At 38.8% G+C, this 27,499-nt stretch overlaps 1 protein-coding gene across 1 annotated transcript; it reads left to right on the top strand.

Annotated features, from left to right (window-relative positions):
- The first annotated feature begins 775 nt into the window (after window positions 1-775).
- Window positions 776-23,095, top strand: C1QL3 (complement C1q like 3). Its single transcript, XM_075587492.1, has 2 exons — window positions 776-2,253; window positions 19,568-23,095. The coding sequence occupies exons 1-2, from the start codon at window positions 1,660-1,662 to the stop codon at window positions 19,745-19,747; spliced, it is 774 nt and encodes a 257-aa protein (XP_075443607.1). The 5' UTR covers window positions 776-1,659; the 3' UTR covers window positions 19,748-23,095.
- Window positions 23,096-27,499: the final 4,404 nt, after the last annotated feature.

Here is a 27,499-nt window from a genome sequence, read left to right as displayed (position 1 = left end):
CTTTAACAATGCTGTTGAAATTAGTTAGCCTTAAAATGCGTTGCATCCCATTCTGGTGACTAAAATAGGTGTACGAAAACCTAAAATCATTTTTTTAGACTACTAAAATGCATAGAAAGCATCTGAAACAGCAAGTTAATTTTCCATTAAAACTAACAAAAATCTGTTTTGACTTGTTTTTCGTGATTAGAACAGATATGGATTAAATGTAAAAGCAGCAGCATTACAGTACATACAGTATGTTTTGCTAGGGCGTCATAGCCCCTACAATCTTAAAATTGCATGTAGGTTTATGTACAGTAGAGTGCTTCATCATACAAAAATATATGCTAAAACTCACTGTGCAGAGGCTAAACTGTTTATTGAAAAGTGAATAAAAAGGTTTTCTTAAAACGAAAAATAAAGTGCATTTTAACGCATTCAGTGAAATGTAAAAGTATTAAAAAAAAAAACCAAACATTGTCAAATCCAGACTTCATTGAAATGCTGAGCCTACAGCAGACTAAGAATTCCACTGCTCCCTTCTCTTAGAAAAACTCTGTAATGAAAATGTCAGAACATACTCCTGGAGTATTATAATGCCAGCAGCTTCTCTATATGAAAAGAGCTGGGACTGACAGGAGGGAGTCCCTAGGATGAGATCTCTGTGCATTCAAACATAGGGGCAGCTTGGCTTTCATCTCGTCTCCCCTGATCTACAGGTGTTCTATTTGCATCCCCGTGTCTCCTTCTCCCAGTTTTGTTTGAAACGGTGCAGTGGAGGAAGCCCCAGTGACTTGCTGCCAGTGGCAGGCATTGATCAGAATGAAGCTGGTGTGGGAGAAGTGCTGAGGGATCTCCTCTCTTCTCTGCGTGCATAACCTTCCAGTCTGCAGGACCCCTCTCAGCAGAGACCTACCGACATGCAATAAACATCTACAAAAGAATAACCCCAAACAAGAAGAAGACAAAAAAAGGGGGCAACTTAAGATGGAAAGTTGATTTGATCTGGCAGCGCTTCTAAAAAAAAAAAAAAAAAAAAAAGAAGAAAAAGTCGATCAGGATGAGCAGCATAAAAGATGCTTAGTGTTGGGAGGCGGTGAGATCTGATCTGCTACACGTGGGTTTAAGGCAGCTTTGGGGTAGCTCGGAGGTGAAAGACGTGTCAGGATTCCCTTTGATGCTTTTTTTCTGTCCATTGTATGGAAAGCCTTGAAGACTAAAGAGACTGTGAGTGCTCAGCTCAATGCATCACCAGTGATAAGGAGAGGACAACCCCAGGAGTGAGAGAGCGAGAGAGAGAGCTGTCATGTGAAAAGCTTTTTAGAGAGAGAGAGAGAGAGACCTTCTATGAACAGAAGAGACAACCTGAGAGGAGAGACAGCAAAGTTAGACAGCAGACTGTCCTAGTGCCATGTGCCAGACCTGAGGGGGTCTCCTAGAGTCTGTGTATACCCAGGTGTGGTGTGCTGGAGATCTGTTGGCTTCTGGACACCGTCCACCACAGCTAGCACTGGTCCCGCTGCTCCCCGGGAGGGGTTTGCCTTTTATTTTTCCTTTAGTGGTGGTGCTCAGCAAGGCTTCAAAATTTCGTCGAAAAGTAGACAGGAGGATCGGCCAGCTCTGAGCCGGCTGGTGGCCAGGAAAAGGCTGGTGGCCGCCGGTGCGCTGGGGGTGGTCATGGTGCTCCTGCTGGTCATCCTCATCCCGGTGCTGGTTAACTCAGCTGGGACCTCCGCGCACTATGAGATGCTGGGTACCTGCCGCATGGTCTGCGACCCCTATGGGACTAAAGCCCCCAGCACAGCCACTGCAGAGACGGTGCGGGACCACAGCCTCCTGCAGTCCCTGCCCACCTTCATCCAGGGGCCCAAGGGGGAGTCCGGGAGGCCTGGGAAGGCTGGACCTCGGGGACCCCCCGGAGAGCCGGGACCCCCCGGACCTGTTGGACCCCCGGGTGACAAAGGGGAGCCGGGCAGACCTGGGCTGTCAGGTTCAGCAGGGGCCCCTGGGCTCAACGCTGCTGGGGCAATAAGCGCGGCCACTTACAGCACGGTGCCCAAGATCGCCTTCTACGCTGGGCTCAAGCGCCAGCACGAGGGCTACGAGCTGCTCAAGTTTGACGATGTGGTCACCAATCTGGGCAACCACTATGACCCGACCACCGGCAAGTTCACCTGCTCCATTCCGGGCATCTACTTCTTCACCTACCACGTCCTGATGAGGGGAGGGGATGGGACCAGCATGTGGGCAGATCTGTGCAAGAACAACCAGGTAAGACAGGGAGCCTGTGGTGCTGAGGTCCTGGTGCCAAGCACAGGGGAACTCACTGGAATATACATAGGGAATAAGTGTGCAAACTCCATATACTTTGAGGCTAGTGTAGGGTTTATTTGTTTACCTTGTGGCTGGCGACAGAGGATGTCTCTACATGACACAATACAATTAGATGACATCAAATGCAATGTTAGATAACGGGGGAAAGCAGATGATCAGAAATACTAGAAATCAAAAGGTTTCCGTGGATTAGCTAATGTTTTAAAATACAAGTTTTCATAACCCTCATGTATTCCATATGCAAGCGTGCGTGATCATCCCTGGCACCCAATCAATGACAAGAAGTGATTGGCAATTAATGGGCCACATGAGCTCAGTGATGGACAAGGAGAATTCCACTGTCATTTTCACATTGCTCCAAACTTTTGCTCAAGCCCATTTGCGAGGGCTCATCCATCCACCTTCAAACAGGTGCAAGCTGATTCTTAATTTTAACTGTGTAATCGCCATTGGGTCAGATAATGTGGAGAGCGATCATACCCTTTTCTCATAAGTATCACAAGATTTGCACAAGATGTGTCATGACAATTTTTTGGCACCTGTGGTGTAACATTTATTTTCTGCATAGTATTTCTAAAGCTATTTAGCACCATTACTGTATAACCTTATAGGACACCGGGTATTTTTTTTTCCTTTGGGGGGAGTTACACTTATTTCCTGGGGGTGGGGGATGTTTTAGTGAATGAACTGTGAGAGCATCTGCAGAGATTCATCAAGTACACATCGAGTGCTGTACAACTAAATGGAGGATTTGAGAGGTAAGTCTTAAGAAGGCAAAGCAAGGGTATTTTGGTTGGAACAGCTTTGAAACACCTCCCTTTGATTTCTTTCAATATTGTGGGTAACGCTAACATATTCAGACGCTAATGCAGAAGAGAGATTATTCTGTTACATTCACACCTGGATGCAGTGAAGTGGAGACATTCTGCATGTGAGTTAATCGAGCTACGGTATAAACGGGCACCACTGTACCTTATAATGAGTGAATCTGCTTAATAGGTTACATTTAGTCCCTAACCACTTTCACATAATACATCACTAAATCATATAATTGTATACAGCAAAAGTAAACTCTCATGCCTCTAAACCCTAAACCATTCATTGCTGGGAGTGGGGGGCTTTTTAGAACGTATATAAACAAATTAAGATATTGCAGACTGTAGATTTCTAAGATAAGGATGTATTTGTAATAAAGTTTTTATTTTTTTTAACTTCCCAGTATTGTTATATGGCTGACCAAATAAGGCTAATGTTAGAGTACCCATGAAAACAGTACACATCTTGATAGTGGTGAATTATTTGTTCATTATCTCAGCATTGGGTTGTACAGTACTGTATGTCACATTATATTGCTCATCTAAAAATAGAAAGACAATTAATTTGATCCCAATCAAACCGTTGTATTTTTTTAATGATAATCTGAAGAAAATTGGGAGGATGGCTGCAATTTTAAGATCTTGGGAAAGGCTGGCATGGCCTTTTGATTTGGCAAAACATAGATCCTATTTAAACCATTTCATACAAATGTGTACAGGTATGAATGTTCAACTCACAACATTTCCATTATGTATCTTACTTATATGTTCACACACATGTATTCATTTTGTAACCCAATCAATTGTATGGTTGTATATTTAAGAATAACAGATTGCAGCCTTGGAGGTAACCTGTTTCCAGTAAATACTTTTATGTCAGGAGATTGATTTCTGTTATTTCGGATTCCTACCACCCATTTATAAGCTCTTCTCTGCTCCTTTCGAAGGGAGAACAGCAATTTGTCTATTTGAGAGGTATAATATTCAGACAAATTGATGTGGTTTATAAAGAGTCAAACTGCAATTGCGGGACCCATAACAAGTCCAAATAAAGAGCATGTCAGTGATCTAATCAAGAGTCCCACACACATGCTCTGGAGATGGACCTGCATTGCTTCTTTTATTGCAATTTACTGCAGACAGCACTGAAATCATTAATGCAAAGTCTCATTAAATAAGTTTTTTCCCCCTGATGTTTGCTGGATTCTCCTTTCATCACATACAGTACTGAGTGAAGGCCTATAACACAAGTCATTCATTGTGCATTCATTCATTTCCACACTTTGTATAATGCACCAAGTTACATAGTGAGATCTTGGTTAGGTTTGCATGTGTTTGGTCATCTGGTAGCAGATCTGGTTGCTTTCTCTCAAACAAATACTTGAATTGACCATCTGTTGAGATAAGGCTTACGGTATATGACATACAGTATAGGACACTAGTTCTGAACCAAAACCAAGTATGAATAATGCAAATGGCATTATATTATCTTGTTAGACTTGTTTATGCATTAATATGAAATCAGAGTTGGTATAGCTGTTTTATCTGGATTATTGAAGGTTTTGAAAATAACTTCTCAAAGTGTTAGCCCCTTAAAGTGAAAGAAATGAAAAGTAATAGACTGTGCAATATGTGCTATTTAAAAATGAACATATGTGTTCATTGCTTCTCAGCTAATTTCTCTTTAGAAAATTGTTGTATTGATATAAATGTTCCAGTACATCTTATTTCAAACTGAATGGGCCACACATTGAATCCTAAACATTAGAGTAACCAATATGTTTGTGCAAGCACCGTTATCACATTCTTCTGTTTACACACACATTATATTCTCTAGTTGATAGATATTGCAACGTGAATCAACACCGAAAAATCATGTTAACTAACAATTATAGTCATGTAAAACAGTCATGACTAAGCATTACATCATATTGAAATAACTGCAGTGTTTATTTTTAAAAACGTACCACTGTCATAATTAAAAACACAGTTACTGCAAAAAAATAGATATAATAAATAAATGCATCATGAACTTTTAAATTATAGTTAAGCCCAAAGTACTTCACATGTTCATTTTTATTTGACTTATACAGTAGTAGAGATGGAATATATTACTTCTATGAAATACTATCATAAGGTGTAGCATATTCTTTGATGTTCAATTATTAAACAAGTTGGTTATATATGATCTCGCAGGAATTGTTATTTCATGATTACCCATTTATTTTTCTAAGCATTCATACGATCAAATATTGGAAACACACTATATACTGTATATATATATATATATATATATATATATATATATATATATATATATATATATATATATATATATATATATATATTCTACTTATAGGCTTATTCTTGGTTTTTGAGCTGGGATATTGGGCAGCAATGTTATGCATCTTGTTTCTCAGTTCATATTCAACATTGTACAAATATTAGTATTGTGATAAGTCTGCTGCACTTTAATCATGGACATTGTATTTATGTGTTTTCTGAATTTTATTAGCAATACAGTACATTCCAATCATATTTAATGCAAATTGAACTCAGTCAATAGCACGTTGAGCATGTTTCAATTGTGAAATGTCAAGTGCCCCAAATTAGGAAACTCAGCGGAGCAAATACAGACATATTACCCGGGATAACAAGAGAAAAACCACCTCTCTGGTGACTTCACGAACATGTACAGTATGTCTTGGGTCTTAAAGGCTCACATAGTCACTCTCACAAAGTAGATTGTATTATTGTTGGTGGGAGGAAATTGAGAGCTGGTACAATGAGAAACAGGTTCATTAACAACATTGGGGTTATGGATTAAGTCAAAACTGGAGAAATTGTGGAGCAAAATTAATTGCAAGATATGTATAAAAAAAATCTAATTGAAATCAATAGGATTTTTTTTCTATGATACATACGGTGCAAGTTTTTTTTCCGCACAAATGGACCACTTTTGTGTTGATATATAACCAACATGGTCTTCCTTCTGCAGAACTGTTACAACACTCATGCACAAAACCGCACCACAATGGGAGATTTTGTGTGATACATTTGGTGCTGCGTTTTCAGCATTACAACAATATTTTGATAGTAAGCTCCCTCATTGGCACACTTTACCAAAAATAATTAGTTTTGTCCAGTCATGCATCATTCTCAGCTATTGCACCCACATTATTATTGCACAATTATGAGTATTAGATTGGCCTTCAGGAGCCCAAATCCTGTGGGTGCTTTACAATATTGAACAATGTCCCTAAATGATAGCCCAACTACCCAGAGCAAACCACAGAAACTCAGTAGAGTATAGTAGCGGATATCATTTTAAAAGTGCAATTTATATACGAACACTTCATTAATTGATTTTAGTTAAAAATATAAAACAGAGGTGATGGATACAGGAAGAAAAGCTAAAGATTAAACAAAATGGAAATCTGTTATAAAGCACATTTCCTTATCATGTTTTTTAGTTCTGGCCTATCCCATTTCTCATGCTCACCTTGCTGCACAATTTGATTTGTCATGCACTTGTAATGGCATTAGGCCACCTCTTCCTAGTGGGGGTTGTCAGCTGATTAGTAAAGAGAAAGAAGCCTAAATTGCATTACTATTCAATACATTTTGCAAGGAATGAAAGATCTGTTAATACTGAAAATGATAAATCTTCTGAGAACCTTTTTGTTTGTATATATATAATATATATAAATATATAAAATATGTTATATTAAATAAAGCATAATATTTTCTTACATGACCAAAACTGCACAAATGAATCACTTGTATCATGTTATGTTGTTAAATTGCAGTATGGTAGTAAATAACAATGTAGAATGTGTTTCTCTGTTGTGATGGGCCTGCATCCTTTACAATCGCAGACAGTGTTGAGCAAATGAAGTTCTGCAAAAAACACAATAGATCATTTGAAAGCAAATATAAAAATAGTACCTAAAAGGGTTAGTTAATATTGATATCAGCTGAGAATGATTCAAAGATTCAGCTATGTTAAAGTGCAGTACATTCATGTAAAAAATTATAAACAATTTCACAAATTTAATTTCATCCATTTTAGACATTTCACCATTAAAGCAATAATACTACATTGCCCCTTTAAAAAAAAATCATTTAAAAAATGTATATATGTACTGCATGTGACAAAGTATAATTCTATATTCTTACCAAAACCGGCAATCTTTTTATGCTCCTGTTATAAATCTGTAAAAATCCTGATTGTGTGCCTAACGAAATGGCCGCCTTTTAGCTTTGTGCTGCAGCCTGTGAAATGCCGCAGCTGGTATGTAACATTATATTACGAAGTGTAACAGATTAATGTTACAGCTTCCAGAGTAATAGACAGTCTGATGTTTGGAACACAGCAACAGATCTGTTTGTGATACTTTGTTGCCAAAGGGCAGAGCTCAAAAAGGTGTGTGTTGAAGGCTGTTTCAAAAGAGGAAGTGGATATAACTTTCTAAATGGTTGCTGTAGCAGCCAAAGGATGATCAGTACATTAAAACAAATCATTAAAATGGCATTAAGAGTTAAAAAAAAATGTAGACAATATTATCTAATACTACAGAACTGATTTATTTATTTATTTTTAAAAAGTAGGATTTTTCACGTTTTCCTGCTATAATATATGCGAGATGTTTTCTTTTGTTATCTTGTTAGAAAAGACAAGATTTAAGCAGAGAAACAAGAACCCCTTGGTGCACTTGGCAACAAGATTGTATAAATATTTATGTGATTTTGTGGTTACACATCTTTGAACTCAAGCTGAATAGCACTATCAGGATTTCAATCTCCAAATGACAATTGTATTACAGACAAAAAGGTGCTAACAATATTTGAAACTGAAATTCCCATGTTATTGAACATGTTGCTACCATTAACTAGTATCATGCTTATGTATGAAGACAATGAATAGTCAATATTTCAAACGTGCCTTAATATACTTTAGCAGGCCAATTTATTCATGCATATAGCAATGACCTTTTATACAAGGTTCAAGCAGGAATTATATGTAAAAAACAAGAAAATAACTAGGTACCTCAAAAGGTTAGCTAATCCACATTGTACAAATGCAGCAGGGGAATTACAGATTTAGTATGTGCATTTAGGATGAAGCTGGTTATATTTCTTGAATCATGTATGCACAATAATCAGTAGGTTATGTTAAAGTTCTCTATCAACACATTACTCTTATTTCTGCCAAGGAGTTATTACAATCCTGTTACTATATTTTAACCCGGAGCTCTTCTGTTACATTACCTGGCAGGAAGACATTTTGGTTCTGTTTTAAGAGTTGAGTTGTTTTATTTTCTCCTAGAGATTATAGTTAGATACAACAGGGCATAAACTCATATATAAGACTTAGGGCCTCATGCAGAGAGCAGCGAATTTAAAAATTGGCGAGTTTAAGAAAAAGTAGCTTTTTTGGAGAGTTTTATTCTCCATATGCAGAAATGTGCGAATTCTGCAATGTTTGGCATTAATGCATGTGGCGAGTTAGAATTGGAGATGCGCGCTGCAGAAATGTGTTAAAAAAAAATCGCGCATTTTTTTTCCCTTTCCTATAGGCGGCGAGCTCCATCTACTTGCCAACTTTTCTTGGCGAGGCAAATAGTAGCAAATCGCGCCATTTTCTTGGCGCGAACAGCCGCTAGATGCCGTTCGCGGCTCTCTGAATTAGGATATTTTTAAAACTGGTGAGATGTAGGTTCTCGCCAGCCGCGCGGCGAGATTTTGAAAAAGAAAAAAAAAAATGGCGCGTTTTCCGTAACTCGCCATTTTCGGCAGTTTTCTGCGCGAATTTCCCCAAAAAATGGCGAGATTTGAAATAGCGCTGCTCTCTGCATGAGGCCCTTAATCGGCGATTTTTGCACTTTGATTTTCTATGGAATGTTAAATTAAAAGCAAATTCCTATAGCTACAAATGTAACCCTTTCCGCATACAGTATGACACAAACAGCTCGGCTCTTTTGTGGTCTAGATACATTGCTGCACAAATTATGCTACATACAGTAGTATTCCCAGCCTATTGCATTTATATATGGGAAAGGCAACACCTTTTGTTTTTTTTAAAAGGTACATTTAAATAGAGTTGTGTATTTAAGAATGAATGCCAAGAAAGGTTGACAGACAGTTAAAATATAGGCAATTCAAAGCCTATCTCATATCAAAATATAATGCACCATCTTTATTTAAAATACAAAATGAGTAAAATGAGAGAACAGATAATCACATGCACCATGGAGAACACAGCAAGTAAAGCGAGTCACATCCACATAAGTAGAATACATTCGTTTTTGTACTTCACAATAAAACAATCCTGCGGCCTATTTACGTATAGCATCAACTATGTACTGTACATAGTTCGTAGGACAGTCATTAGACTTCAGGGAGTTATAAAACAATAAGTGCAAGAAACAAATAAGTACACATTAGGAGAATGAATCCCTGTCCCAAAGTGATTCTAAGAGTTGGGAGTCAGAAGGGTTTATTCAATAAGTTCTGATGCGGTTGATCTTACTTTGGTTGGCCAAAAATGTTCATTAAAGTCCATTTGAGTTTTCAGCCGATCACTGTGTGATTACACCAGAGATTATTGAATAAGTCCCTTAAAGAAACATTAGGAGTAGGTGTTTGTGCAGAGGTTTATAATGGCTGGTCAAGAGTAGGAGTAAGTCCAACTGGGGGTGGAGGAAGCAAGGGAGGAGTGACAGAGGAGTATAGTGCACTGAAAGTGAGGAGAAAGACTACCTAGTTTAAAATATAACAGGAAGACAGATTTAAGTAGAGAAGTTCTAGAAGGAAGTTTGGGGGCCGCTTACAATAGCCTCTTACAACAGTTGTGAGGCCTCTTGCAAGATGAGAGAGAGAATGAGAAGGGGAGATGGCATCTAATTTAGGAGGCTGTCTGAGACGACCTTCTGTGTACAAATGTTAGACATAACTGCATGACAAATGTTTCCTGAATTCAAGATAATTACTCATTTACACCTGTACTTGGCAATAACTTGGAATGGCCTCATTGTTTGGAAGCTGTTTATAAGTGTGCTGCTTCTTCTTCTGAAGTAGCTTCTCAATAATGATAATTATTTTACTTAGGAATGTCTTCAAAGAGTACTAAGTGAGTGTAGAAGAGACAGAAGAAAATAAGGAATATAATATCACAGCATGTTAATCAGCTCCACTTCCAGAATTGATGGTTGCAGCAGATGCAACATAGACTTGTAAAATATTTTTACACCTGTTTTAAAGTTTTATAACTACTAAAAGTACATACATAGGGAATATAAAGCATTTGAAACCGCTTATGATGGGAAATTACATTAAGTAATGTGTACAGTATGTAACGTACAATAACAATACGTTCCCACAGAAAATACTGTAGCTTTCTTTTGGAGTTACTAACCTTATATGGCTTGTTTTGACTTATGAAATACACTATACTGTTTAGAAACACAAACCTCTCTATTTGAATAGTAACCAAACAATGACAATAATACAAGTGATTCAAGTTTCAAACCAAGTTTACTACGTATAATAGTATACAACACATTAAGAGTAGGGTTAGTTTTTAGTAATACTTTAATCCACATGGAAATTCATTACAAGAAGCATAGTTACAGTAGGTAGCTTTTTGACCTCATTGTGTAGGGGCCATACATTGTATTTAATTAAAAAATATAGACATGACCATAAAGTAAAAATAAGACTTGAACAGGCTGCACGGCATCGTGTGCAATAGCACCACTTAATACGTACAGTATGACCCATAGTGTGTATAGCACTATTATAAAGACACTCTAGGTGCACTGTGGATTATATATTACTAAGTGATCTAACCTTTAAGAACCTTACAATCCATTACTTTCACGTAGTAAATATGAAGCTATGGGGTTTTTTTTACATGAAAGTGTGACGATGCCGACCATGGAACTATCACATAGGAACTCCTGTTGAAGTCAGATCAGATTTGAATGAATGACGACCTATATCACTATTCGAGCACTTATTTTCTCTCAGTGCATGAAATTGCTGCAGTATTACCAGCACTGGCATAAAGTTTTGACCTAGATAGAGGCTGTATTGCTCCCCCACTCCAATTATGAACACATTCCACTGATCAGCCATGTACTGTATGTGATAAATATTGTATTCAACTGAAACTTCTCGTTCTCAAGTTATTAATGCAGGATCAAAATGCACAAGCATTTTATTTTGAAAATAATAAGCATGAATGGGGTGTTAAAAAAAAAACCCATGAACAAATAAAAAAATAAGTTGTATTCTTCCTCCTGAGTCATACTGTACATTATAACTATCTTCCATTTAAAGTGCTCTTTAAATGTCTTCATATTGTACCCTTCACAGCATTTTCCTATCTAGGGAAAGATACAGTTACAAATTCCTAAAACATATTGATTCCCCCCTCTCCCCACCCACCAAATACAAAGTCCTGTCTTATGAAAGGTTCAGATGAAATGTCATTTCAGGTCTATTTCTTGCAAAATGATGTAGTGTATAGTTCTAAAAGCCAAATTGATTCTAAGGTAGTGGGGATTTGCCTCAGGTTGTGGTGTTTGATAATCAACCAACAACGGTTTTCCAGCTCTTGACGTCTCACATCTGAAGAAGAGACTTGTGAGGTCTGTAAAGGTAATAATGTCAATGTGTAGCTACGAAGAACAATATTGATGGTAGATTAAAATAATAATAACAATGCAGATATCACATTATTATTAGCAATGTTGTATTTATTTAATTAATTAAATAAATTATTCAGACTGTAGGGTACGTTTAGCTTTCAGAACCATAAATTCAATGTCATTAAAAAATCCATCAGCCCCAGGGAGGGGGTAATTCTATATAGTCTGAAGCAGCCATGTGGGCACTTTACAGCCCAAAATCTCCATTGACTTAAACGGGCTCTTAGGACAATATAGAATAAGGCCCTAAACCTCACTAAAGTAGTGCCAGGCAGAAATCTCAGAGACTTTTAGCAAGGATTTTGACATTGTGCGGTAGCTTATTACAGGGGTTCTCAACTCCAGTCCTCAAGACCCCCAATAGGTCAGGTTTTCAGGATATCCCTGCTTCAGCACAGGTGGCCACCTGTGCTGAAGCTGAGATATTCTGAAAACCTGACCTGTTTTGGGGGGTCTTGAGTACTGGAGTTGAGAACTCCTGGCTAATAAAAATGACACTGCTTCTGAAGTGGATGAACCTGTTTGAAATCCCAGTTTCAGCTCTCCTCATGACCTTGGGCAAATGAATCTAACTCCCAGGGGCTCAGGGTCCAACAATTACACTGTAAACTCTTTAAGCCATGATTCATTGTGCCTGCAAATGTGCATCTCTGCACACATTGCTCGTGTTACACAAGAACACATATTATTATTGTTCTGCTTGCGGAAAGTAAAGGGCCACTGTTTTTGTCAAAAAGATTATGATACCAAAATAGTGCTGGCCATAGGCTACACTTGAGTCTTGTTGGAAGAGAAAGTATATGGGGTGGATACTCACAAGTGAGCTAAATGAGGGCAAATAACGTGACGTTACATAATTAGATTTAAAAAAAAGGATGTTATTTTTCCTTCCTTTAACAAGGAACCTGAAAGCTAATCATATGCATAAATAAAGTCAGTTAGCAAAACCACCATCGTTACGTTACCTGCGTTTTCCAATACATTGCACATGCACATAGGCCAAACTGCAAGGCATGTTATTAAGGCAGCGCTATTAACACACATTTTCATGTGTGTTACCAAGAGCTAATGCAAAGCTTGTTACAATATTAGAAATGTATCATTTTTACACTTAACGGTTTCACTTAATTATATGATATATAATGTAATAATGACTGTATAATGTATGGGAGTACAAAAATGTACTGTATATCCATACATACCCGCAAAAATATTAATGAATATTGTTGAGGTATATATGGATATACATTATTGTACACCCATACTTTATACAGTCATTACTAGATCATATACTGTACCTTTTTAGTTCACACAAACATACCACTTTATTCACAAAAAAATACTATACTACTATTATATAGTTTATGATGTGTTTCAGACATTGCTATGATCCATAATAGATATCTTGGCATGAGACGTAACTTTGTGTAATGAGAGGGTTATGTCCTGTACGGATTACATTGCTTTGAGGCTGTTCCCAGAAATAACGCAGTGATAATCAGGGTTTGGATGGGAGTAAGGGCAGCTTTTGAAAGGTGCTAAATACTGTAGTGTTATTAACATGCGCTCACATTAACGGAGGGCGGAGTATCTCTGTTGTTAAGTAAACTTCTCATTACCATATGAGTAAGTCAGACGTCCTTTATCATTTAAGGATGCGTTATTTTTAAGGAAAACGCCAGTGCATCGTTTCGCTAAGCACCATTGGGGATATATATATGTTAATACGTTAAATTCACATTAACAGTTAGTTTAAAAATTAGGGCGCTTCTGAGGATTTTCCCCTATGAGAGTAAGATGCCTTGACGTGCATTCCAATGGAAATGGAAGATTATGGTGCGAGTATGTGGATGCTGGTTTATTTTAAAGCTTTATTCATAGTCTTCAAAAAAGGTAGCGGAGATTCAATAGCATGCTGAAGAGTTAAAAAGTCAGCACTGAAAAGGCCATGTCCCAGCATCATAAATATAGGCTTGTCATCGAATTTAGATATTTTCGTCTCACTATGTTATTTGATCTAGATTACCCTGTTATGAGTAAAACTGTTTAGTTTAATTAATTTATGCACAAATGAAACATTGCAATATCGACATATATTTCACACAATTCAATTTTGTTATTTCTTGTTTTCACCACAGAAGTGGCATGAGATACATTTACCGGAAATGCACCAAAACTGCCCCTACAGCTACAGTACAATACAAAACGAAACAATGAGGCACCCAGACACAACGTATATACAATAAACTTGTATACAGTCAGAAATCTACGGGTGGGTTACTTTAAACTAAAATACAAAGGCTGACTTTGTAAAGCTTCTCTAAATGACAGATACAATTAAATGTAGACCCCAATACATAAAGGCAAAAGTGATGTAACTCTGGGGCAATTTGCTCCACGATAATTAAAGAAACAAATCCTATTGTTTCATATACATAGTGTAGATTTTTGCCTCAAAATTGCACAATTTTTGCCTTGATACATATACCCATTTGTTTCATTTGAGTTTACTTTAACAGCCCCTGACAAGACAACGAGGTACATTTGAAGGTGCAAAGGCAGTGCTAATGTCAATTAAGAATAATAAACACCGCGTTTGTGGAAATGTGTGCCTGTAGGATCTTGTGAAATAGAAGTGTTCAAATAAGAGATACACACAAAATGTAAATACAGCATGTGTTGATTAGTTGATTATCATAATCCCTCAGGGACAATGTTACGCACATAAATATGGTATCATCTTTGACAGTCACGGTGACTTTATAAATCAAAAATATCCATTTACTGTACTTGTAGGAATTAAATTGTTCATAACAACCATTGTCATAACGACACAAAAAAATTAAATGATGGAATATTTAATTTGTGTGTTTACAATTTATAGTATAAGAGGGAAATTCACTCACTTTTAATCTTTGTGTTCTCCCCCCCCACCCCCTATTAATTCCTTATTAACTAATATCCCCAGTTTTTCCAGCTGTTACCGTCATTGCCCTCTGATCCGTCTGGGGGCTGATGGGTAATCCCATTATTTCCACAGCACAAGCAAATCAATGCCAGACCCTCCAGGTGTCCAACATAACGGAAACATTAAACATCGAGCAGAAAGTGTTACAAGAACCAGGAAAGATATAACATAACTCATTTCAAAATAAACTTTGGAGGACAGTGACAATTTACCTGTTCACTTTGTCACATATAATACTTCTCTCATCAATATAAACCACACAATCCTTTTTGTCGGTTTTGCTGCAGTTGATTACCAGATGTCTTGCCGAATGCATATTTCTATGTGAAGGAAAAAGCTTTCGCCTATTATCTACGACCTTTTTCAGACTGCGGTAATGATAAAAAAAAAAATGTGACTGTGGAATGGACAAAACTAGAACTTTTTAAGAAAGCAAGAAAATAGACTGACTGATAAAAGCCTTTTCTTTTCAAATTCACAGCTGTTATGCATATGGAGTGGAAATATTAGAATATAAATTAGGCTACATTATTTATTTTTTTACAGTATGCTGCATTTGTCAAAAATATGCACAATCGCAGCTTATTGTTTTTAGACTTCTCATTTTCTGATTCAAAGTATAATCAAACCTGTTATGCTACTGGATGAATGATTCCAAAATAAATTAATAAATGCAATTCCTTAATATATACACCTTTTTTCACAGTAAAATTTGAAACGATAAACTTCAGATTGTTTTGCTGTTGCTTGTGGTAAAATATGTTGAAACCTCTTCTAAGGATACGATACTGTTTGTAATGTGAAGTAAATTGCAACGAACATATTGCTGTCTGGGACATTTGGTCCCAGTCATTTTGCCACGACCAAGTCACTGCCGGCGTTTAAGCCGCCACTCACCTCGCCGCCTGGACATCTCTCCACAGGCTATTTTACCGCCAAGGTTACCCCCTAACCTTACCCCTTACCCATAAACCCTCTAATATTAATGCTACCCCCTACCTTAAAAACCTTAACCCCTTACCATAGGCTCTTACCCTGAAACCCCTTACCCTAATTCCCTACCCTAAAAGCCTAATCCCTTGTCCTAAAATCCGTATCCTTATCCCCCTACCCTAACCACTAAAAACCCTTAATGTTCTTACCTTATTGTCAAAACGGCAGGCGGGTGTGTGTCCGGTGGTGGAATGGCCGTGCTGAAGGGTCACTCAGCGGCCAAACACCATCGATCAAATGTCCGATTCCAACATACTGTGCATATACAGTGACGAGAAAATGTTTAGGAACCCCAATGATAGTTATGGAAATTCCATAGTTTTTCCATGATAACCTTCTTGAATCAAAACCAGACTTTTCTTAAATATCCAATAGGGTTTATATTAACCAATTCCATGTCTTTTGAAACAAAATGATGTACAGTATGAACTAGGCACACAATGAGTAAATAAGAGTCAGGGTATGTGCAAGAGTATGTCAAACCCTGGTTTTATCAGCTGAATTAAAGGGGATAATTAGAATCTGGTGTTTAAATAATTAGGTAGATCTTCAGGTGACTTTGGGAGGACCCATCCTGTATAAAGATCAGAAACTTTGCGAGTTTGGTCTTCACCATACAGGTGTGTGGAAACATGTCTTGCCACGATCAAAAGAAATCTCTGAGAACTTCAGAAAAGCAATTACTGATGCTCATGAGTCTGAAAAGGGGTACAAAACCATTTCTAAACAATCCACTGTCAGACAGATAGTCTACAAATGGAGAAAATTCAAGAGCACAGTCACTCTACCCAGGAGCGGTCGTCCTACCTAAATCTCTCCAAGAACAAATTGGCAAATCATACAGGAAGTCAAAAAGAACCCCCAGAGTAATATGCAAGGAGCTGCAGGCCACTCTCGCCTTGGCTAATATAAGTGTTCATGACTCAATTATCAGAAAAAGACTGAACAATAGCCAGGAGGAAACCACTGCTCTCTAAAAAGAACATTGCTGCCTGTCTGAAGTTCACCAAAGAGCACATAGATGATCCACAACACTTCTGGAACAATGTTCTCTTGGCAGATGAGTCAAAGGTAGAATTTTTTTGGGCCTCAATGAGAAATGTTATGTTTGGCGAAAACAAAACACTGCGTTTGAACAGAAGAGCCTCACCCCAACCGTCAAGCATGGTGGTGGAAGTGTGATGGTTTAGGGTTGCTTTGGTGCCATCATTGACACAACCATTAGTTCTGCATTGTATCATACGATTCCAGAGGAGGAATGTCCCAGTTGAAGCAGTTCTGTAAAGAGGAATGGACCAAAATTCCTCAAAACCGATGTGAGAGACTGACCAGCAGTTACAAGAAATGCCTACTGTAGTTTAAGCCATTGCTGCTCAAGGTGGTGCCACCAGGTACTGAATCTAACGGTTTACATACTTCATCACACAAGGATATTGAATGTTGAATCATTTGTGGATAAATAAATGTTGATAAAGTATCATGTTTTGTGTCATTTGTTTGATCAGGTTATCTTTATCTATTATTATAACGTAGATTAAGATCTAATAACATTTTAGGTTTGAAATATGTGAAAATCCTAAGGGGTTCACAAACTTTTTCTCGCTACTGTAATATAGATAGGTATAGTTTAACATTTTATAAATATCAATGATAAAAACTTTAAATGCTTCTAAACTTGGATATACAAGGAGAGGAAAGAAGATCTCATATATTTACACAGATGCATAGTTAGAGGACACCATAAAAATATTGCATTCACAAACATCGACGTAATATATTCTCCTGGTGTTGGTGTTTTACTCCCACTGGGAGAGGCTGCTCGTCCTTCTTCCTCCTCCTATTGTTGCATAACATGCAAAACTATTAATCATATTCCTTACATCTGACCCAGATAGAAGGAAGAGAGGTTTTAGGCAATCTTAGACCTGGCAAGGATTCGTAAATACAAGAACAATGGAGGAAAATGTCAGGCAGAGATGTACAACTTATAAGTAAACATCGGAAGGATGCTGATCCAGGGAGAAATCTGATTGCCATTATTTGAGTTAGGAAGGAAGTCATTTTTCCCCTTATGAGATATCATTGGATGATGTATCACTGAGTTTTTCTGTTTGCTTTCTTCTGGATCAATATACTGTAAATACTAATATAGGATAAGTATCTGTCGTACACATTTTAACAAAGGTTAAACTTGATGGACATATGTCTTTTTTCAACCTCAACTACTATGTAACTTGATATTGTATATCCCCATGTACTATGTGTCTCGTAACTACTCCCTCATTACTCTAAGGCGGAAATTCTATATACGCCTCATACAATACTGGGGCCGGAGGGACAAATATGTTCAGAAGAGCTTAATGCATTTTTTTAAATGCCTCTCAGAATAAATGTACAGTAACAAGAGAAGTGCTTTACTCTTTAGTCATAATTTAAAAAGTGAATTTTACTAAAGGGTAATAAGTTCTGCGTACATCAGAGTAAATACAAACAAGCAGTGGGTTAGTGGGTTTACCACACAAGAAGACGGCTGGAGACGGCACTCTTTACTCAATCTCGGGGAGCAGTGGGCCAGCGGTCATCTATCCCGACAGGTGGTTCCTCTACGCATGTAGCATCCGAACACTCCGTCTCAGGGTGGTAGGTTGGTCTGTCCGTAGTGCAAAGTCCCGGGGAACAAGTCCCACACTAGTGTGTAGCAGCCTCCGTTAGTGCCAACACGGCCGAACGCCACTCGCACGCCGCTTCTCCTCGTGGAGCGCCCGCTGATGACGTCACGGACCACTCCTCCACTGCAGGGAAGCGTCCGCTATAACACACAGTACACGGGGCGGCACAGAATACACACAGCAGCAAGGGCTGTCACACTGTGTACTATAGCGGACGCTTCCCTGCAGTGGAGGAGTGGTCCGTGACGTCATCAGCGGGCGCTCCACGAGGAGAAGCGGCGTGCGAGTGGCGTTCGGCCGTGTTGGCACTAACGGAGGCTGCTACACACTAGTGTGGGACTTGTTCCCCGGGACTTTGCACTACGGACAGACCAACCTACCACCCTGAGACGGAGTGTTCGGATGCTACATGCGTAGAGGAACCACCTGTCGGGATAGATGACTGCTGGCCCACTGCTCCCCAAGATTGAGTAAAGAGTGCCGTCTCTAGCCGTCTTCTTGTGTGGTAAACCCACTAACCCACTGCTTGTTTGTATTTACTCTGATGTACGCAGAACTTATTACCCTTTAGTAAAATTCACTTTTTAAATTATACTTCACTATGTGCGTTGTGCGCCTTGTTCTTTTGTTTTTTCTCTAGCTATAAGGGTGTTGAGCCACCCCCAAAGAAAGGCTGCAGACCCATAACTAGTGACACTCCTATTTTTAAGGTCCACAATATTGTTTTATTACACTGTATTCACTGTGTGTGTTTCACCGTGTATTAGTTGCGCACTTTCACCTTTTTTTGTATCTTTACTCATAGCTCTGAAAATATATTTGTGTGTGATGCATAAGGTTTTATATATGTTTCTATGAACCTCATTCAATATACTGTGAAGCCATATTCCCTTTGCTCTGAAGGGTTTCAAATGAATGGAGCGTAAATGTTCCAGAACATGGGGAAGATGGCTTCATAGAATATTGCAAAGGGGTGTACGGATGCTTTTATCTTGTGTACGGAAGACATAACACTCATTTTATAACCATATCTTGGCAGTGAAATCTTTGGCGAATGCAGGAGAATAATGAATGTGTGTTTGTCTCTTTCAGGTCCGTGCAAGTGCGATTGCTCAGGATGCAGACCAAAATTATGACTATGCTAGTAACAGTGTGGTTCTACATCTGGAGCCTGGAGATGAGATTTATATAAAACTAGATGGAGGAAAAGCTCACGGAGGGAACAACAACAAATACAGCACATTTTCTGGATTTATCATCTATGCTGACTGAGGATGTATCACCAAAGGAACAGATTTTTTTTTTTTTTTTTTTTTTTGCATTTTGCAGCCTATTGGATGGATTTATTGGGCTTTAGTCATTGAATCAACAATGCCCAAAAGATGCTGATTATGGGACCGGGTCAACAGCGGAACAAAGTCTAGTGCTACCTGACTCACATCTGTACACCTCAGAAACATTATTACTGTAGTAAAAAAAATATATATACATATATATGTTGTTCAAGGTACAACATATATATGTTGTTCATGTGTCATCCCCTATCACCAAAAGCAAAGATCCTTTGTTTGTGCCTCATGTGAATGAAATTCTATAAAATATAGGTTAAAAAAAAATTGCATAGATAAAACATTCCCTAAATATATGATACATTGACATATTATAATCTTGCAGCTTTAGCCATGTGTCAGCTTTCAATTTTGTGAGTTGCCTGCCTGTGATAATGCTTGGAGTTCACTAGTACCATGGTGAAGAATGATTTTTGCAATATACAGAAGGTGTACAGTCAAATGATGTGCATCTTTCTCAAGGCACTGTTTGCATTTTCACAATGCTGTGACTGTCACACTATCATTAAAGCTCCAATTAAACAAAAATGACATTGGAAAAAATAATGCAGATTCAAAGAAAACAAGAAAATGTTTTAGCATTACACTTAAATAAAACAGTGGCGGTATACTGTATTTAGTCAAACTGTAAAAGAGCTAATCACATTTTAAAATGCAAATACATTGAAAAGTAATAGAGATTCAAATTTATTATTTAACATTTATATTTAATATAAGGAACTCGACATGTATTTATTTTTTAATGTTTCTTACTTTTGCCTATTAAATTGTTGTAACCATAAACCAATGTATTATGAACAAATATGTGTGCTAAATGAACAGTGGGAAATGCTACAGAATTCTAAGAACATTCCTGTATTCTGCCAACAGTAAATAATATTTTCTATCTGATGTCTAATTTCAAAAGAACAATACAATGCAGGTCATTAAATAGTCACAAGCTGTAAAATAAGGTATTTATTTGTGCACTAGAAGAGCTCTACATAATTACATTTTAAATGTAGTTATTTAGATATCTTTATTGTCTCCTCAGATAGCAGGATGGGGACATCTATGATTTGTGAAGTTACTTGTAACATAGAAAACATGAAAGTGCATTGCAAGTCATTGTTCATTATTCTGGCTTCTTATTTTCTTGAAACATCACAAACCTGTCCCATTCTCCAATCAGTCTTATAATTGTGCTTTAAACTTCAGCAAAGAGGACAGATTCCAGCAGTTCCAGAAAAAGCAAAATGCAGAGGTATTAGTAATGAAATTAAATGTTATTCAGTCTCTTTAATATTACCAGTTATAAGTAACTACCAAAGGGAATTAAGAAGAAAATAAAACACCTGTACGTACATCATACATTTTGTTCCATTTAAATTTGTAAGTCTTTCAGTAAAAGTACAGTATATTTCTAACATTATGTGAATCCATTTTTTTTTTAAAAGAGCGCAGTCTACATTGAACCTTTACAGCGCCCTAGTGATGTGAATCCCCCTCCACTTCTATTTCCGACATCTGGGGCTTGGCCGTGTCATGTGATCACTCGTGGGGTGATCACATGACACGGCGGTGCCGGAGGACCAGCGGCAGAGACCCGGCACGGTAAATCTTAAGTTGCTCACTGACCACTGTACTACATTGCCCACAGTTCCATGTGCTAAAACTAACAGAGTGGATGTACTGTAGGAGGCAAAATATACGTGTGATAATATCTCTGACAAGGGCACAATTATATTGTTTTCGTGTAGTTTAAAAAGTAGTTTATCCATTATAGAAAAACTCCAGTAATGCAATTGGTGTTTGTTATAATGTTGAACTGCACATTCCCTACCTCAGATAATTACCGTAGTTGATGTCAGGGCCATTATTACACATTCAATTAAACAATGATCTCCACTAGAGATGGGCAAAATTGTTGCCAGAATCCAAAGCATATTGGCCAGTTCCTTTAAGTCAAGGAATTCTGCGGATCAGGCTCAAAAAGACAGATTGTTTTGAGAGAGGAACTATATTGAGTTGACAAGTATAAGGCACCTTGTGAAGAAGGGGGTACTGATTTCAGACCCAACAGGACTACAACCCACAACCATTGCTATTTTGGGCAGCAGCTCTAGCAGTGTGCGCTAAACCAGCTGCTGGGTAGCATCACTGTCACAGCATACTTTTAAGCTCAACTGCTCGCACCTGTCTATAATCCAGCTATTAGGAGCACACCTGAGATACCAGGGAGATATGCTTTTTGTGTACAAGGAACATTGAACTGGCAATGGCAACCAGGAAGTGCAAGTGGTCTTCTTTTAAAGGAAGCCAGGGAGAGGGGGCTTTAGGTGTGTAATATACAGTAGTGTGCGCGCGTGTTGTACCGTGCACGTGCGTCAATTAGAATTGGCTGTGTTCAGGCCAGTCGTTCTATACTTCAGCCGCGCGCGCGCACGGCAGTGAGCGGTGGTGCGGCAGATCACAGCAAATACATGAAAATTAATTTTTTCGCGCTGCTGCGCCACGTGACACTACCTTGCCAATCACAACGCGGCCATCGCTGTGACGTATATAGCCACGCCCCCTAGCCGCGCACGCCACCGCTTACAACATATAAATGAAACGTGCATGCGCAATGCCGGGTACGCCACCCAGCGCCTACTATATAACAAGCCTTAGGTGTGAACAGCTCAAGAGTGTGCTGTGACAGTGATGCTACTCAGCAGCTGGTGTACATAGCTCATACAGTAGAGCTGCTGCCCAAAACCAGCAGAAGTTGTGGGTTCAAATTCTGTTGGGCCTGGCTCCAGTACCTCATTACTCACAAGCTGCCTTATCTCTTTAGCATATCCATCAGGCATGCTCTCCCTATGTTATTTGGTCTCTCTCCAGTCGTGTTTTTTGTAAGTGACTAATCCATTTTTGGATTTCACTGTGCGGATCGGATTTTGGTAAAACCAGTTCGCCCATCTCTAATCTCCATACATTCTCATAACCAGAAAAGCTTTTATTTGCATATTTATTGCTTCTGAAAATATCAAGTGAAGTCTATCAAGAAATATTACAATAGTTCTTCCAAACTTGTTGAATGGCAAGGGTTTTTAATATTACAATACTAGGTTGTATGCCAATATGATTGTCCTTTCCCATTTTGTGACCATTTAAGACTTCTACACCTGGTCAATCCTTAAAATGAAAACAGGTTTTATTCTTTTTCTATTGTGCACTTTACTGTACCTGACCAAGAAAGCAATTATTTTTGTTTCTGTGAAAAATAAATGTTAAAACATGCCAACAGCAAGCTTCTTCCTATTTACTTTTATTTAACAAAGCTAAACAAGTTAGGTTTTAGACCATGATACTGTAGTGGTGAGGATGCCTGCTCAGTGTATAATAACTGGTACTGGAGGGGCGCTATCAGGGAACAGGTTATAGACATACATACATAAATATATACAAAAAGGTTCCCTAGTTATGCACTCTACCTCACAAAATAATATAAATTAAAATATAACTTTTAATGCGTATTGTAAAATATATCAATGAGATATATTTTACAATACGCATTAAAAATTATATTTTAATTTATATTATTCTGTGAGGTAGAGTGCATCACTGGGGAACCTTTTTTGTATATATATAGTAGGTTTTAGACCACATACAAAGTTATATTTTTTTAGGTTATATATCTCTAAAGGTCCTGGTGGCCTACGTAAGCAAAAATGTCAGCTACAGTCCTGCTGGTAGTCGTTGGTTATACATGGAGTACAATTTTGGACACCTCTCCTTAAAAAAGACACGGAACTAGAGAGAGTGCAGAGAAGAGCCAAGGGGAGGGGCTAACTAAATTAGTATTAGTTACATTAGAAAAGAGGCATCTAAGAGGGGATATGAAAACTATATACAAATATATCCGGGGACATTACAAGGAGCTTTCAAAAAAGAACTATTCATCCCACGGGCAGTACAAAGGACTCAGGGTCACCCCTTAAGGTTGGAGGTAAGGAGATTTCACCAGCAACAAAAGAAAGGGTTCTTTACAGTAAGGGCAGTTAAAATGTGGAATTCATTACCCATGGAGACTGTGATGGTAGATACAATAGATTTGTTTAAAAAAAGGTTGGACATCTTTTTAGAATGGGAAGGTATACAGGCATATACCAAATAAGTAAACATGGGAACGATGTTGATCCTTGAAGTAATCTGATTGCCAATTCTTAGAGTCAAGAAGGAATTTATTTCCCCCCTTATGAGATATCATTGGATGATATTTCACTGGGGTTTTTTGTTTGCCTTCCTTTGGATCAATATACTGTAAGTACGGATATAGGATAAAATATCTGTAGTCTAAATTTAGCAAAGGTTGAACTTGATAGACGCATGTCTTTTTTCAACCTCATCTACTATGTAACTATGTAGGAATGCACATACTGTAGGTACAGTGCCATTAATATGCCCCAATGGAAAGCATTGAGCATATGCAACGCACTGTGCTGGACAGTAAAAGGAAATACCCTTCCAGACATACAGCATTGAATTATTTTACAAGTTCTGGGAATCTTTTCCTATTAATACCTTATACATTAAAACCTGAAAATGGGTTTCGGAAATACCACCATTATGAAGTTAATATTAATGCAATTAAGCCGTGCTATACATACAGTGCCAGGAGATTCCATATAGCCCACTGAAATGAATGGGCCATAATGGGTCTTCCAGCGCGAAAAATTCCCCTATGGAATGCAGTAGCACTGATTAGTAAGCGAGGCTCCATATACAGTATTTGACTATTTCTTCAGTTTCTTTTTTCCCAGGTTAACCCTTTCAGTGTCAAAATATCAATAAATCTCCCTATGTTTTCCTGAACAGAACAATGAGAAACTAATTTCAATCCGACAGGTTGTCCTACTGACTCAACTGCAAACTGGTCAGTATTTTATGTAATTTCTGTTTATTTAGCAATTATTGTACTCAAGGGTTATTTAACAAATTTCTATAAAGAAAAGATTAAAGAGTTTATTCTATATCAGCCAGAGCAGCTAATAGAGCTGTTTTGGGCCAAAATGCAATGCTAATTTAGTCTGAAAACGGTCTAGTAAGGCACTTCTGCTGATACAGAATAAGCCACTAAAGATTTAGTCACAAAATTATGTTAGGGATATAATAAAGTGAAAAGTTACATGGTGAATTATACCATATTAAACATTTGTTTAAAAATGATCACATTAGCTATGATTTATGTGACCTCCTGAACAGTGTACTTTATATCACACACACACACACACACACACACACACACACACACACACACACACACACACACACACACACACACACACACACACTAGCTTCTCCCCGTCCTCCCCCCCCCACCCCCTGCTGCTGGCACATCTCCCCAGCCACCGTCCTCCCCCCTGCTGCTGGATGTAGTGCGGGGTGAGATTTGTCTCTGTCTGTGTGTGTCTGTGTTTGTGTATATGTGTGTGTGTCTGTCAGTGTGTGTGTCTCTCCCTGCTGCTGGAACATGTCCCCGGACCCCCCTCCCCCTCGCTGGCGGCACATCTCCCCGTGCTGCTGTGACATGTCCCCTCGCTGCCAGCACATCTCCCTGCCCCTCCGTTGGTACATTTTCCCTCACTGGCGGCAAATGTTTCCGCCTCCCCCCGTTGGTACATCTCCCTCCGCTGCCGGCACATGTCGCCCCCCCCGTCCCGCTGGTACACCTCCCCCCGCTAGCTGGCACATCTCCCCCCCCCATCGCTGATACATCTCCCCCTGCTAGCTGGCACATCTCTCCCCCCCACCGCTAGTACATCTCCCCCTGCTAGCTGGCACATCTCCCCCGCACATCTCACATCACACACACACACACAGAGACACACACACACACAAACATAGCCCCGATCCAGGTAAGGACACGCCCTTCCCTTAGTAGCCATGCCCACGCCCACCTCCCCCCCCCCCCCCCCGCTCCTGCTCTAACATTTTTGCTGGACAGCTGAGGGAAACTTAGAATGTCCATAATTTGGGAGGTGAGTCACATTGGAAGCTCAAAATAGTTGCGTTGACCTACAAATCCGCAGCAGAATGTCCAGTGAAAGTTTTGTTGTGCTACGTGGTGCCGTTTGAGATTTCGATGCTTCGGACATACCAAGAAACAAACAAACGGAATCCAACTAAGAATTATAGTATAGATATATATATAGACAAAACAAGAAAAAAATACAGGCGTATTCCTAGTGTATTAAAGTTTTCACAATTTTACGGGACTGGATAATAGTAAAATGCACACTCACAAACGCAGCTTGAACTTGAGCATTTATGAGAAACATTTTCTAAAACCCTGCACTGCAGTAGGATCCTCGAGGCTTCTGCTGTTATCAGCTGCACACTTTCTCCACAACCGGATGTGGAGTCCACGCACCGTGTACATCCGAAATCAGCTCTCCCGGGAACATGCACTGCTCCACTGTACCTTCCGGCTCTTGCTTAATGGCTGTTGAGTCCTGCGGCACAGATCCTTTAACTGCTACTATGCTTTTGAGGTTCAAATGTCTGTACAAAAGTGCCCCTGATGAAGTCATCAATGACGAAACACATAGGGTGGTAGTGGAGCAAGTGCCCTGCAGATTTTATAGAGCAGACAGTGATCCCTGTATTCGGCCTGCAAAGACTCCGGAGGACTGTGTTTTGGGACTGGTTTCTATGATTGCATTTTATATATATTTTTTTGTGGTCAATTTTCACATTTTTTGCTAAGTTTTGATTGTTTAATTGTTGATTATTTTATGATTATTTTATCTGGTTATTTTAGATTTTACATTAAGTGTGTTATATTTAGCACTTTATTCCACTACTAGACCCTTTTGTCTGTGATACTGTCAATAGTCACTGCCACATCTAGCAAAAATTGGTCTGCCAGAATCACAGCTACATCTCAGTTTATATCTACTAGCAGGGGATTGTAGTAGGCGCAACTCCAATTTGTTTGAGATATATATATATGGCCCAAGCAGCACACGTTTGGTACTAGGTGGCGAGTAGATTTTTTTGTTCGGCGAGTAGATTTTTTGGTGGTTTGTCGACCACTGTATATATATATATATATGTGCAGAAAAGAAAGAGGAGAGAGCGCACGCCCCATAGTATAAAACCGTACATTTAATGATGGGAAAGGGAGGGAGGGGGAAGAATAAAACTCACAAGGGTACAAGGATTAAAAGCATTGTGTGAAATATCACCACCATCCGATATCTGCAATGGGATCAGAAGTCCATCAGTCTCACAGAGATGAAGGGGCAGTGATCCGTCACTTTATCAAAGGATACCCTTTGATAAAGTCGCCCGTGTGCGATGAAACGCATCAGGGAGCGTCATTACGCATCACGCACGGACATTACGTCATCACGCATGCGCAGGAACTGGCCGGTTCGAGCGTGAAACATTACAACAGCCATCCAGCCTAGGAGACATTTTCTGGGACTCGTGGGACGTTTTCTGTGGAATATCCGAAGTACCCTGGACATCCTGACGGATCACTGCCCCTTCATCTCTGTGAGACTGATGGACTTCTGATCCCATTGCAGATACCGGATGGTGGTGATATTTCACACAATGCTTTTAATCCTTGTACCCTTGTGAGTTTTATTCTTCCCCCTCCCTCCCTTTCCCATCATTAAATGTACGGTTTTATACTATGGGGCAT

This window comes from Ascaphus truei, chromosome 2, assembly GCF_040206685.1.
Source record: "Ascaphus truei isolate aAscTru1 chromosome 2, aAscTru1.hap1, whole genome shotgun sequence".
Classification (NCBI taxonomy): domain Eukaryota; kingdom Metazoa; phylum Chordata; class Amphibia; order Anura; family Ascaphidae; genus Ascaphus; species Ascaphus truei.
The sequence above is the reverse complement of the archived record's forward strand: the minus strand, read 5'-3'. Positions and strand labels throughout refer to the sequence as shown.

Coding starts and splice junctions, on each gene's coding strand:
- C1QL3 (XM_075587492.1), top strand. CDS start 1,660: ATGGTGCTCCTGCTGGTCATCCTCATCCCGGTGCTGGTTAACTCAGCT. Junction 2,254..19,567: donor ATCTGTGCAAGAACAACCAG/GTAAGACAGGGA, acceptor TGTCTCTTTCAG/GTCCGTGCAAGTGCGATTGC.